We start from the raw sequence: 12,350 nt of genomic DNA on the forward strand, positions 1-12,350 counted from the left end.
CAGTCATAAAACACGAGGATCTGAAGTGTCTAGCAAGCATTGAAGCAATTCCACAAGGATACATTACCACACATAAAGAGACGACACATTCATCGTACTGACTTACAGAAAGACTATCAATTAACTGTCCCTTTAAGAGTGCCTGTCATTGACATTGACGAAATTTCCTGGTTCCGAGCTTGTGTGCCTATCTGAAACCCATCAACAGAATGAAACCCTCCGTTCACGGGCTACGCGTGAATATTAAACCAAGGGAGATTTAACGGGAGACAAAAGCTTGTGCTTTTAGAGAAATTTAACTGGCGTTCATATTTGTATTTGGGCGTGGGGAGGGCGGAATAATAGAGGATTTCTTCGCGTTGTCTTAGCAGGTGTGAAGGAGGTGCACATCGGATTTACAAGCATTCTTGTTAATGAAACTTTGTTACGAATTTCGGACTGGGTAAGCAGTATGCTTCATCTAGTTATTCTTTAACCTTAACAGATCACTTGCCTTACATGATACATTGTGTGCAAGGGTCTTTGTTGACTTTCTTGTTTAGATGTCTCAACGTAAGATTTTCCGGTGCGTTTTTTGCTACAGCGTTGCTATAACTGTCAAACTATTTGCGTTTGGATAATGCTTTTAGGTGTTCTCCACTGTAATAACGTGATTCCACGTTGTTTCATCATTTAACTTCATTACTGTTTTCGTTCGTCATTAGGTTTACAGTGGTTTACCGTTTGCAGTCTGTTGAAGGCTACAAGGCTAATGTCAACAGCGCACTATAGTAGTAGTATATTTATCTTGGATAAAGATGTATGTTTTTCTTGGAGCAGACACCCACTTTTGCGCCCGTACCGCAGTTAACATGCTAGATTTTTTGGGGTTTAACCAACAAATGATTTAGGCCTACAGATTGCTCCAACCTGTCTGCAGTCGTTGTTACTTGTTTATTGTTAAACTGTTAGCGTTATATAAAGTGTCAAATCAACATAAATTTACGTCAAGAATGAACAGCTCTTATTGAATGATGTTGGGCTCATTGTCTCATGTAGGCGACTGCAGTTGGAAGTGGAGTCTGGGACCTATGCCCCTCGCTTGTTTAGCGTGGTAAAGTTGGTTTTATATTCGCATATTCGCTGGATATTCGGCGGCCGTGTAAGGGACCGTGTGCAAATTATACATTTCATGGATGTTTCCTTTTTCACATGTTCGTTTACACATCTTCAACGTTCTAGTGATTCCCAAATGAAGTAACTAACTTTCCACGACGCACATTTAGAAGAAACTCCCTGTTTCAGGAGCTTTCTTAGAGAAATACTCACTAAAGATATGTAAGATGACTTTTCTCATTCTAATGGCTGTAGCAGCTCGACATTACAGTGTATCACTTAATACAGGTAAGCATTTGTCGAAAAGTGACATTACAAGGAACTAAAGAGAATTTATTTCTGAAAAATATTCACTAAAATTCAACGACATGACTTTTTCTCATTCTGATTGCTGTAGTACTGCCCAATTACAGTGTCTTGCTTACTACAGGTGAGGTTTTTGAGAAAGGTCAACTTATATGGAAACAGGAGTCATTTATTCTTGAAAAATATTCACTGAAAATAAACTAAAAGACTTTTGCTCATTATGACAGCTGTAGTAGTTTCCAATTACAGTGTCTTGCTTACTACAGGTGAGGTTTTTGAGAAAGGTCAACTTATATGGAAGCAGGGGTCAATTATTTCTGAAAAATATTCACTAAAAGTCAACCAAACGGCCTTTTCTCATTCTAATTGCTGTAGTAATCCCCAACTACAGTGCATAACTTACTAGAAGTGACTTTTTTGTAAAATATCAACTTTTATGGAAAGGGGGGACAATTATTTCTAAAAAATATTTGCTAAAAATCAACTAAATGGCCTTTTCTCATCCTGATTGCTGTAGTAATTCCCAACTACAGTGCATAACTTACTACAAGTGAAATTTTTGTGAAATGTCATCTTGTATGGAAGCAGGGGTCAATTATTTCTGTAAAATATTCACTAAAAATCAACGACATGATTTTTTTCTCATTCTGATGGCTGTAGTACTTCCCAATTACAGTGTGTAAGTGACCACAGGTGACGTTTTTGAGAAAGGTCAACATTTTGTCATTCTGATGGCTGAAGTATTTTCCAATTACAGTGTAGCACAAGTGGGATTTGAAAAAAAAATTCTCTCTCTCTCTCTCTCTCTCTATATATATATATATATATATTTAGAGAGAGAGAGAGTGTGTATGTGTGTGTGTGTGTGTGTGTGTGTGTGTGTGTATATATGAACAGAATAAATTCACACCTGTTTTACATATAATTGAACGCACCTACAGTAAGTAACACACTCTAACTAGGGACTACTACAGCCTTTGGAATGCAGAATGTCATTTACTTGATTTTTTTCATTTGTTTGAAAGAAGTAATTCACTCCTGTTTCTGCCGATGTAACCGAACTACTGTTTTTTTCCTGTCAAGGCCACCTGTGAAACAGAAGTGCTTTGCCGTATTCTTGGAAACAGACAGTCACTTCTTGAGCCTATGCTTGAGGTGGATGCCTGTGCAGGTTGCAGGGTGAAAAAAAAACTCAAGTCTTTGACTTCATCTCCCTGTTCATCTCTCATTTCACAAAATTTTCACATGTAGTAAGCAAGACACTCTAAAGTGGATCTACTACAGCCATCAGAATGAGAAAAGGTCATTTAGTTGATTTTTAGTGAATAATTTTCAGAAATAATTGACCCTTGCTTTCATATAATTTGACATTTCATAAAAATGTCACTTGTAGTAAGGTCTGCACTGTATTTGGGAAGTACTACAGCAATCAGAATGAGAAAAAGTCATGTTGTTGATTTTTAGTGAATATTTTTCAGAAATAAATGACTCCTGCTTCCATATAAATTGACCTGTCTCAAAAACCTCACCTGTAGTAAGCAAGACACTGTAACTGGGGAGTACTACAGCAATCAGAATGAGAAAAAGTCATGTTGTTGATTTTTAGTGAATATTTTTCAGAAATAAACGACCCCTGCTTCCATATAAGTTGACTTCTTACTAAAACCTCACCTGTAGTAAGCAAGACACTGTAATTGGAAACTACTACAGCAATCAGAATGAGAAAAGGTTGTTTAGTTTATTTTTAGTGAATATTTTTTAGAAATAATTGACCCCTGTTTCCATATAAGTTGACTTTTCACTAAAACCTCACCTGTAGTAAGCCAGACACTGTAACTGGGGAGTACTACAGCCATCAGAATGAGAAAGTCATGTTGCTGATTTTTAGTGAACATTTTTCAGAAATAAATGGCTTCTGCTTCCATATAAATTGACCTCTCTCAATAATTTCACTTTTAGTAAGTTATGCACTGTAAGTGGGAACTACTTCAGCAATCAGAATGAGAAAGTCTGTTGGTCACTTAGTTGATTTTAGTGAATATTTTTCTGGGAGGAAAAGAATCCCATGTTCCATGTAATTTGACTTTTCAGGAAATTCTCACCTAAGTGACATACTCTAATGCTACTACACCCATCATATTGAGATATTTAGCATTTCAGGTCATTTTATGGATTTTATGGTAAATATTTCAGTAAGAAAGCTTCTAAAACTGGACGTTTCTTCTAAATATGCGTCGTGGGAAGTAAATTATTTCGTTTTTGAAGTAGTAGAACGCTGAAGAGGTGCAAAGGTGATTTTAATATCAACTGTCATTTCAGACGGCGAACATTCATGAAATGTGTAATTTGCAGACGGTCCCTTACACAGACGTAGGCGACTGAAGGAATAATGAAAGTGTCGTGAAGCTGTTTTTGGATGAAAATCGATAGCGACAACAAATATCGTTATTTTCTTGTGACACACCATATTATAGTGTACTTCCATGCCCTCGAACATATAATTAAGCGGGAGTGCTTTGTCGTATCCGAATTTAGGGAAGTTTAAAACCGAATATCCCAATCTAAAACCAACTTCACCAAGCTGTCATGTTTGTACCAGCGCCTCATGACTGTACCGCTTAACACTGTACGAAAAGCTTTAATTTCACATGCCTCGTAGAGCTCAGAAGCTTGATTAGCATCTTTTATTGGAATACGAGTAGATTAAAAAACTGAATGTTTGATTTCCACGAAACTGAACAGATAAAGACGCAGGTTTCTTACAAATCACGTGCCATTTCTGAAACATAATTTCTTGAACTCGTGTGTTGGTCCGCTCGCGCAGACTGTTTCTGAACTTGTCGGCCTGTTTCTCATATCAGAGAGTTCTGGTTTGATCCATTCCATGCTCCACGCGACTTCACACCGATTAAAACCATTCCCCTTATTGTGAGTAGCCGGAATAGATTTTGGCATTGGCTGATTCTGAGAGTAGATTTTGTATCGGCTTTACAAGGTAACGTTTTTGCTACTCGCCCAGCTGTTGGGCTCTCTAGGCAGGTCAGGTCGCGATAGAATGAATGGTATTCATTAATAAAACAGCAGAATTTAATTCCATGGACAACCTGGCAACATGAGATATTATAGGTGCACCTTTAGCAGGCAATTTTTTTATTGTTTCATTTTGTTCATTAAGAAAAAAAAAAGTTTTTAGTATTATATTTACTTTTCCTCACTCAGTTGTCATTGCGTTGGAATGTACCAAATATGCCAGCTGGTTAACATCTAATCACCTTGTTGGGAGGATGTTTAAACTGTGAGACTCCTCAGTGGCAGAGAAAAGAGCCAGCCACACCCCTGACAAATCAAACTGGCCTAACAGCTTGTCTGAAGTGAACTCCACGCTGTTGCACAACTGTATTTAAGTGAAAGGAATTCTATGTGAAATCTCTCACAAAGACTTTGCTTGGACTTTGTTAAGAGGTGCTTTGCTGGCTCTTGAATTCAGCTACACGCATACTTATTCCAGTGACAGTCTGAGTGAGTAATTTCTGTTGTCTTACATCTGATATTTGCAGTGTGAAAGTTTTGATCTAGCTACAGAAATCAGGGGGGTATTTCAGAAAGCGGGTTTAGTGAAAACTCAGAGTTAGTTCTTTCAGATGAAGTAGTAAACCTCCTAATAGAAGAGCCCCATGGCTTCATTCTCCTAGCAAAACAAAGCCATAGGGCTGTTCTATTAGGAGGTTTACTACTTTCTCTGAGTTAACTAACTCTGAGTTTTCACTAAACCTGCTTTCTGAAATACCCCCTAGGTAAGCTTTGTGTTGTTTATATTTTTTTCAATCAGAGCATAACATGGGCCAGTACTACTAAAACTGTTTTTATCTCTCATATCTCATCTCTTAGTTGTGACCTCACTGAACTGTGTTCAGTGTCTGTTGTCCAGTATCTGTCTGTCTGTGTTCAGTGTCTGTTGTCCAGTATCTGTCTGTCTGTGTTCAGTGTCTGTTTTTTGTCACTTTTTTCAATACTGATGAAATTCATGTCTTCTGTTTGATATGCTGAGTAATAAAGAGTAATTAAATGATTAATTAATTAAGGTCTTCCAGAACCAGTTTCCAAGCCAACATCCAAAAAGTCTAATGCCTCTCTCCGGCTGCCTGAATGATTGTGTTAGAAGCTGAAAACTTATGAATTTAACAAAACTTCTAAACAGGTCCGTTGTTTTCATTTACCTTGTTTCTTATGGCAGATCCAATCCCATGTCTCTCTCCAGTCTTTTCCTCTCTAACTCCTTTGATTATCTGTAGAGGGGTTATGTGTGTGTGTATGTGTGTGTGTGTGTGTGAGTGTTTGTGTGTGTTTGACAATGAGTAGAACGATTGCTCATAAGCACAGAGCTGGCTTCCCCATTTACACCAGTGTGAGGGTAGTCCACCTGTGGATGCAACTGACTGGAAAGCCTCAGGCCTGTTATTGTTGTGTAGAGTCAGTTGTCTGTACTCTAGAGGTAAAGAATGAGAAATCTGCTTGAGCACACACACAAACACCTTGTTCTCAGGGTCTTTTAGTTTGCAAGGCAGCCACACAACACTTCTGAATATAGAGTGATTAATTAGAAAAAGAGTTGTTCACTTAATCCACTGGCTGGCTGTCTGTCTATTCACACCTATGACCAGGGTGTGCAGCAAGTCTAAATTTATTCTCAACTATTGTCAGTTACCTCCCATGTCAGTCTCATTTTTAAGATATGAATCATGTGTAAACATTAGACAGAAGTTTGCAATAACATAGTAAAGAGTAATGGAAAACCTGTTCAGACTTGACTGTATAATCGTAATAAACTGTGCCCGGTCCCTCTGAGACCTAAAGGAGATGCAGGACTTCGGAGGTTTCTCATTCAGAGTGTGTCTGAGGCAGTGTATGATGGTGCATGACATTGTGAGGCAGTGCGGGGCAGTTTGAGGCAGTGTGGGTGTACAGGCATGTTCAGATTGTGGGGCCTAGGCTTGCCTCTGACCTACATAGTGAAGAGGGTAGGGCACTGGACCAGGCCCTGCGTGGTTCAGTCTCCAAATTACCACCGCCTCGCTCAGCCCGGCCACTCCAGTTCACAGGCCTAAATACCGTGGGAAACAGAGAAATCCTCCATTAGGAGGAGACTAAAAGCCATAAATCCCCCTATGTGAGCCTTTTTTCTGACCCTGTGGAAGGGTGGCTATATCAAATGGATCAGTATATTCTTAGTGCAAACACTCTTTCATTTCCACTGACAAAACATCTGGCCATAATGAAGACCATACTTTAGGTCCATAAGACATGAACTTCAATCTCTGTATTCCAGACCTTTCCTGAATAGGCCTATATGTGTATGTATGTAAATGTCAAAACACTGTGTTAGGATGTCATCCTCTCTAACAGTGTCTAGGGGGTTTTATTCAGTGTGAGGGCCTGTTGCCAGAAAAGCTCTTCTTTTACATGCTTATCCTGTCAGTTAGTTGTGATTTTCTTGATGACTAGTGACTGCTCTATGTTTGTTTGATTGCAAAGCAGGAAATGACATCATTTCTAAAAATACTGTACTGCCTTGGTTTTTATCTCTGAATGTGTTGAGCCCTTCCCTTGAGAAGTGCAATTTCAGTCTATGCTTTGAACAGGGAAGCATTAGCCAGGGCACTGTGATTCTAGTGAGGAAAGTTCTCTAGAGAATGGGAGTAATTTTTGTTAGAGTACTGTGGAGTGTCAGGTGACCGAGTGGACATGCAGGTTGATGACATATTAGTGTTTAATAAAAGTGTATTCTTGTCTTTCCCGCAGGGTTACCATCCGCCATGTTAAGATAAAGACCAGGAGCTCTGTGTTGAACATGCTAAAGCGACTGGACAAAATCCGGTTCAGAGGTACCAGGAGAGATGAGTTTCTGGACCTTGCGGAGTCCCCCAATGCCTCGGACAGTGAATGTAATGATGAAGTCGTGATAAAACCAAGATCGTCCTCCAAAGACACAGAGGAGCTACGAGATCCTGTGAGTGCTCGTGCCCCTTCACTGCAGTGTTTTTTTGTTTTGTTTTGTGATTTTTGCACTGGCATTGTTAAAAGGCTTTAAGGTGGTATCCTCTTAAATTGGATTAACTGTATGACTTGTTGACAGGGTGTTTTTTTGGGGGGTTTTTGTTTTGCATTGTATTTTCCTTTGTACTTTTTTTTTAATGCAAAGCATCTTTTTCTCTTCTGGAAGTTTCTCACTGCAGTAGAGATATTGAACTTTGCCTGCTGGATTGGCCTTAGTTCAATTTCAGATTTCCATGTTTTCTTTCCATGTTTATTCACGATCACATCAGTTTTATAGGCAGTGTTAGAATTATTCTCAACAGTCCTTTACAGCTTTATTTAAATGAGTGTTCAAATCTCAATGACTCATGTCCATTTCATTGACCAATGAATCTTCAAATATCTATCACTCATGTCCATTTCACTGACCAAACACCTGTAGCAGACAGGATAATGTGGAGCAACCCTTGGTCTGTGTTGCATATCAGATCTCAGTGCAGGGAGGTGCCAGATTGGTTTTGTTTGTTTGCTTGTTGCACTTGACTTCGCTCAGCATATTAGTATGGTTACATGAAATGGCTGTGCTGAATTCCTTTTTCAACATCTCTCCATCAGTAGTCGCTTTTCTCATAAGTAGTCTGCACAGCAAAGCCAGGTAACTAAAGTCTGCAGTATGCTGCTTTGTATTGCTGCTATTTTTTGGAAGAAGGAATATCCAGGTCATTGCTCCACATTCTCCATAATAATTAATCCTACATTAACTGATTCCAACTTTCACAGATATCTGTGATTTTTGGGTGTCGCCAGATATTACACGATTCATGTAAAAAAAAATGTTTACATCAAACATTTGTCAAGTAAGTTAATTGAGGAGCTGAGATATGACTTGTTGAAAGAGTAAAATGGCTTGGTGTCAGTTGGTGAGCAAACCTCAGAGACGCTGAGAGCGCACATCAAGCACAGAGCTGTGTTCGTTGGTCCTGTGTATGTCTGACTTCCTGTGTAATCTCTGTGCGGACAGGGCTGATATGAGATCAGGCATTAAGGTTTGCATCAAACTCTGGATTACTTCATCTCACAGCTTTCACCTCAGAGCTGGCTCCATTACAGGACTATTCAATAACCTCTTAATCAATTTATTTAAAATCTCATAATGGATGATCTTTCCATAATCTTACAGGCTTTGCAGGTGTAATGCTTTTATAAAACATGTTGGAAGGTGTACCAAAATATTAACTGGACCTCTATTCTAGAATTTTGTTTGGTGACACTGTTGCTCTGTATTTCTGAAGGATATGGTGGGTCTGTATGCATTTAATGTTGTAGTGGATCATGCTTATGTTGGTGTAATGTGGTTTGAGAGAGTTTGGTAAGAATGAAGGGAAACTAAGGAGACCTAGTGTGTGTTTATATGAAATCAAAGAAGGCTCAGTTTGTTTTTCTACTCACAGTCAGCTAAAAAGGAAATGCGCACCAGCACTTCCTGAAAAGAGAATGTGTGCCTTTTATTTGTTTTTCTTGGGTTTATTTTCATTGTTGCTTTTCTGGGCGAGACCTTAAAGGGTCAGCTGATTGAGTCGATGACTTCGTCCTCAGTAGAATAGTTGCCATGGTGCTGGTGTCCATAGAAACGACTCCTCTAGTTGCCCCAGAGTGGTGATCTCAGTATTGTTTTCTGGAACACTGGTAATCTGGTACTTCCAGGAACATGGTGTTGTGATGTTTGTGTACTTGAGTTACTTGAGCAGTCATTGGTTGTTGAGTCAGTGGTGTGTTTGAGCAGCCACTGGTTGTGGAGTCAGTAGTGTGTTTGAGCAGCCACTGGTTGATTAGTTTACGGTCTGTGGGATGACCAGGGCATGCATAGCATGACAGTCTGTTGATTAGATCAGAGCAAGTACTCATTAATATTTTGGTTACTGTAGAATGGCAGTTGATTTAGTTGCTTGAGGAACAACGCAGAGTCTGCAGGGTATGTGTAGACCTGATCATCAGTGGGGCAGTGTAGCTGTGTGCTGTGCCTAGTGGTCTGGTGAATGATACGACATGAGAAAGACTCTTCTATTAGTCCTTATGATCCTCACCCAGAGAACTGGCCTGTGTACTGGATCAGTTTTCTCCCTCACTACTTCACTCCTGCACCCCTCTTCTCCATTAGTCTCCCCAGCACATGGAGCAGCTTGCATAAAAACATTAAAAAGCACTATATGCATGTGTGTGTGTACCAGTATCTGTTTCCTAGGTATGTGGTTTTCACTGCTGAAATAACCTTCTTCTCTCTCTCTTTATCTCTCTGTCTCCCTCTTTATCTCTGTGTGTCTGTGTCCTGTGTTCTGTGTCTGTGGGTGCTGTATTGAGCTGACAATGAGCTGTACAAACTGACAGACTGGGGAAATGACCCAGTAGCCAAAGGGTAATGAGTCTGGTTCTTGGTCATGACTTCTCTCTGCTGATGTGCGCCTCAGCAAGGCCCTTAATCCTGCAAACTGAAACACAGAAAGGGGAAAAAACATATTCTGGTTAACTGAAACTTTCTTATTTTTTCATCAATTTTTTATCAAATATCTTTAATATCATAATTTATTATATGTTTGATGTTTCCTCTTCACAGGCATGTTGTTGTGTGTGATCAATATGTGTGTGTCTAATTACAGTCTCTCTCTCTCTCTCTCTCTGTGTGCGTGTGCGTGTGCGTGTGTGTGTGCGTGTGCGTGTGTGTGTGTGTGCATCTATCTGCCCAGGCTGGTTCAGGATCTGTCATCATGGCTGCTGCCATTCAGGATTACCAGAGAACTGAGTCAGAGCGACTTAGTGAGGTCAAAGGGCACCTGGAGATTGCCTTACTGGAAAAGCACTTCCTCCGTAAGTATTTCATGCAAACTCCCTGCTTTAAGTGCTGTTTATGGCATTCATAGCAAAGGTTCACTGCCTTCAAAGATTCTGAAATAAACATATTCATAAAATTGCCTCTCTGAATGTTTCCTTGTCCTGTTAAATGCAAGATCAGTGTATATTACAGTATTAGGAATCCACGTCAGAGGAAATGTGCATGCTTTATCAGTGATCTGATGTCTGGCTGCAGAGTCGACGTATGAGGAGCTGCAGTAGAGAGAGAGAGTGTGTGTGTGTGTGTGTGTGTGTGCGTGTGGAATGGGCGGGGCTACAGTGGTGTGTAGAGTGGGCAGACCTACAGTAGTGTGTGTGTATGTTTGTGGAGTGGGTGTGGCTGCAGTAGTGTGTTTGTGTGTAGAGTGAGCAGGGCTGCAGCTGTGTTTGTGTGTGTGTAAGGGGGGGGGGGGGGGCTACAGGTGTGTGTGTGTGTGTGTGTGTGTGTGTGTGTGTGTGTGTGTGGTGGATAGAGCTACAGGTGTGTGTGTGGGCAGGGCTACAGGTGTGTGTGTGTGTGTGGTGGGGCTGTAGTAGTGTCTGGTGGAGTGGGCGTGGGATTGTGTAGCAGTGCCAGAGTATGACCTGAAGGATTGTTCATTGTCTCTGTTGATAGCTGATCACCTGTGTGTCTGTCTCCTGTGAAATGACCAGATTTCGCTGTACTCACATTTTATCTGAATCTTAAGATTCATGCTACTGTGGTCATCTTTTCTCACTCTCAGAGAGAGAGTAGTGTCTTGGTTCACAGGAGCTGTAACTTTTGCCTTTCTCCCATTGTTCTCCACTGGGGCTGTAATCAGTGACTTTGTCAACTGATTAAATACAGTTACATGGCTCCCTCCATTATCCCAGTTTTGGCGTTGGCCCTCTGACGTAGATCACTGTTTAAATAAGTGAAGGGATTTTTAGGACCCTCTGACTGGGATTTGGATTTAATTACACTTAGTGTGACCTGTTGAAGCTGTGTGTGGGGGTCTTAGGGAGTTGAGTTGCAGAGTGTGTAGTCTAACCCAGTTAATCTTACTGACCCCTGTCTCATTTCAATAAGTGAATCTCTCCAAACTCAGAGATTATCCCTCTCTTTCTCTCTGTCTCTCACACACACACACACACACACACACACACAGCTGTCTCTACTGAACTCTACATGCCTTTTTCTGTCTTTCCTTTTTTTTCTTTGGTAAGAATGAGAATCAGCCAGTGTTGCCCTGCGATCCAGACACAATGCAGTGTGCTCACACAAACAGGCGCTGGTCCTCTTTGCAGGGGGTGAGGGGGTATCTGTGTATCTGTTCTATATTTAAACTAAATGCAGTGTGTTCACACAAACAGGCGCTGGTCCTCTTTGCAGGGGGTGAGGGGGTATCTGTGTATCTGTTCTATATTTAAACTAAATGCAGTGTGTTCACACAAACAGGCGCTGGTCCTCTTTGCAGGGGGTGAGGGGGTATCTGTGTATCTGTTCTATATTTAAAGCTGTGGTGCTGGAGTACAGGAAAGGTCAGGCCGGGACCATCATACTGCACCCACAAGCACAGGTCCATGCATACTAATGAACTGTTACATCACAGGCCCCTCCCACAGGACCATGCATACTAATGCACTGTTACATCATCGGCCCCTCCCACAGACATGCACTCATAAACTGCTGGGGAGCCAATGGAAAAAAACCTGAGACACCAAACAAACTGTCCATGGCAGCGACATCAAATTCTACAGAGCCCCGCCCACACATTTCACCTGTCACTCAAACTCTTTGGCTTTTGTTCAGACTGCGTGTTTTAAATATACCTAAATTAAACACTGTACTTTTTTGATGTTTGACTTAATTAATGTGTCAAAATAGAAATGACACTTTGCGTAGTTGACACTGTTTGCAGGATTCCCAATGGTCCTTATATACGTTGTGGGTATGGTGTCTCTGAGATGGTCAGAATCTTAAATAAGTTGAGAATAGCTCGTTAGTAAGTTTTCATGGACAGTAAAAAATTATGTTTTTAAATGACTTTCCGTGCCAAGCTCGGTTT

The 12,350-nt window shown here is 40.6% G+C and overlaps 1 protein-coding gene across 1 annotated transcript in view; it reads left to right on the forward strand.

Annotated features, from left to right (window-relative positions):
* The first annotated feature begins 259 nt into the window (after positions 1–259).
* The window catches only part of gramd4b (GRAM domain containing 4b), a 42,630-nt gene continuing 30,539 nt past the window's right edge, over positions 260–12,350 (forward strand). Inside the window, exons 1-3 of the mRNA XM_030765974.1 lie at positions 260–442; positions 7,201–7,408; positions 10,176–10,296. Coding sequence (XP_030621834.1) covers positions 414–442; positions 7,201–7,408; positions 10,176–10,296 — 358 coding nt within the window. The 5' untranslated portion in view covers positions 260–413. The remainder of the gene's footprint in view (positions 443–7,200; positions 7,409–10,175; positions 10,297–12,350) is intronic.

Source organism: Chanos chanos, chromosome 2 (genome assembly GCF_902362185.1).
Source record: "Chanos chanos chromosome 2, fChaCha1.1, whole genome shotgun sequence".
Lineage (NCBI taxonomy): Eukaryota > Metazoa > Chordata > Actinopteri > Gonorynchiformes > Chanidae > Chanos > Chanos chanos.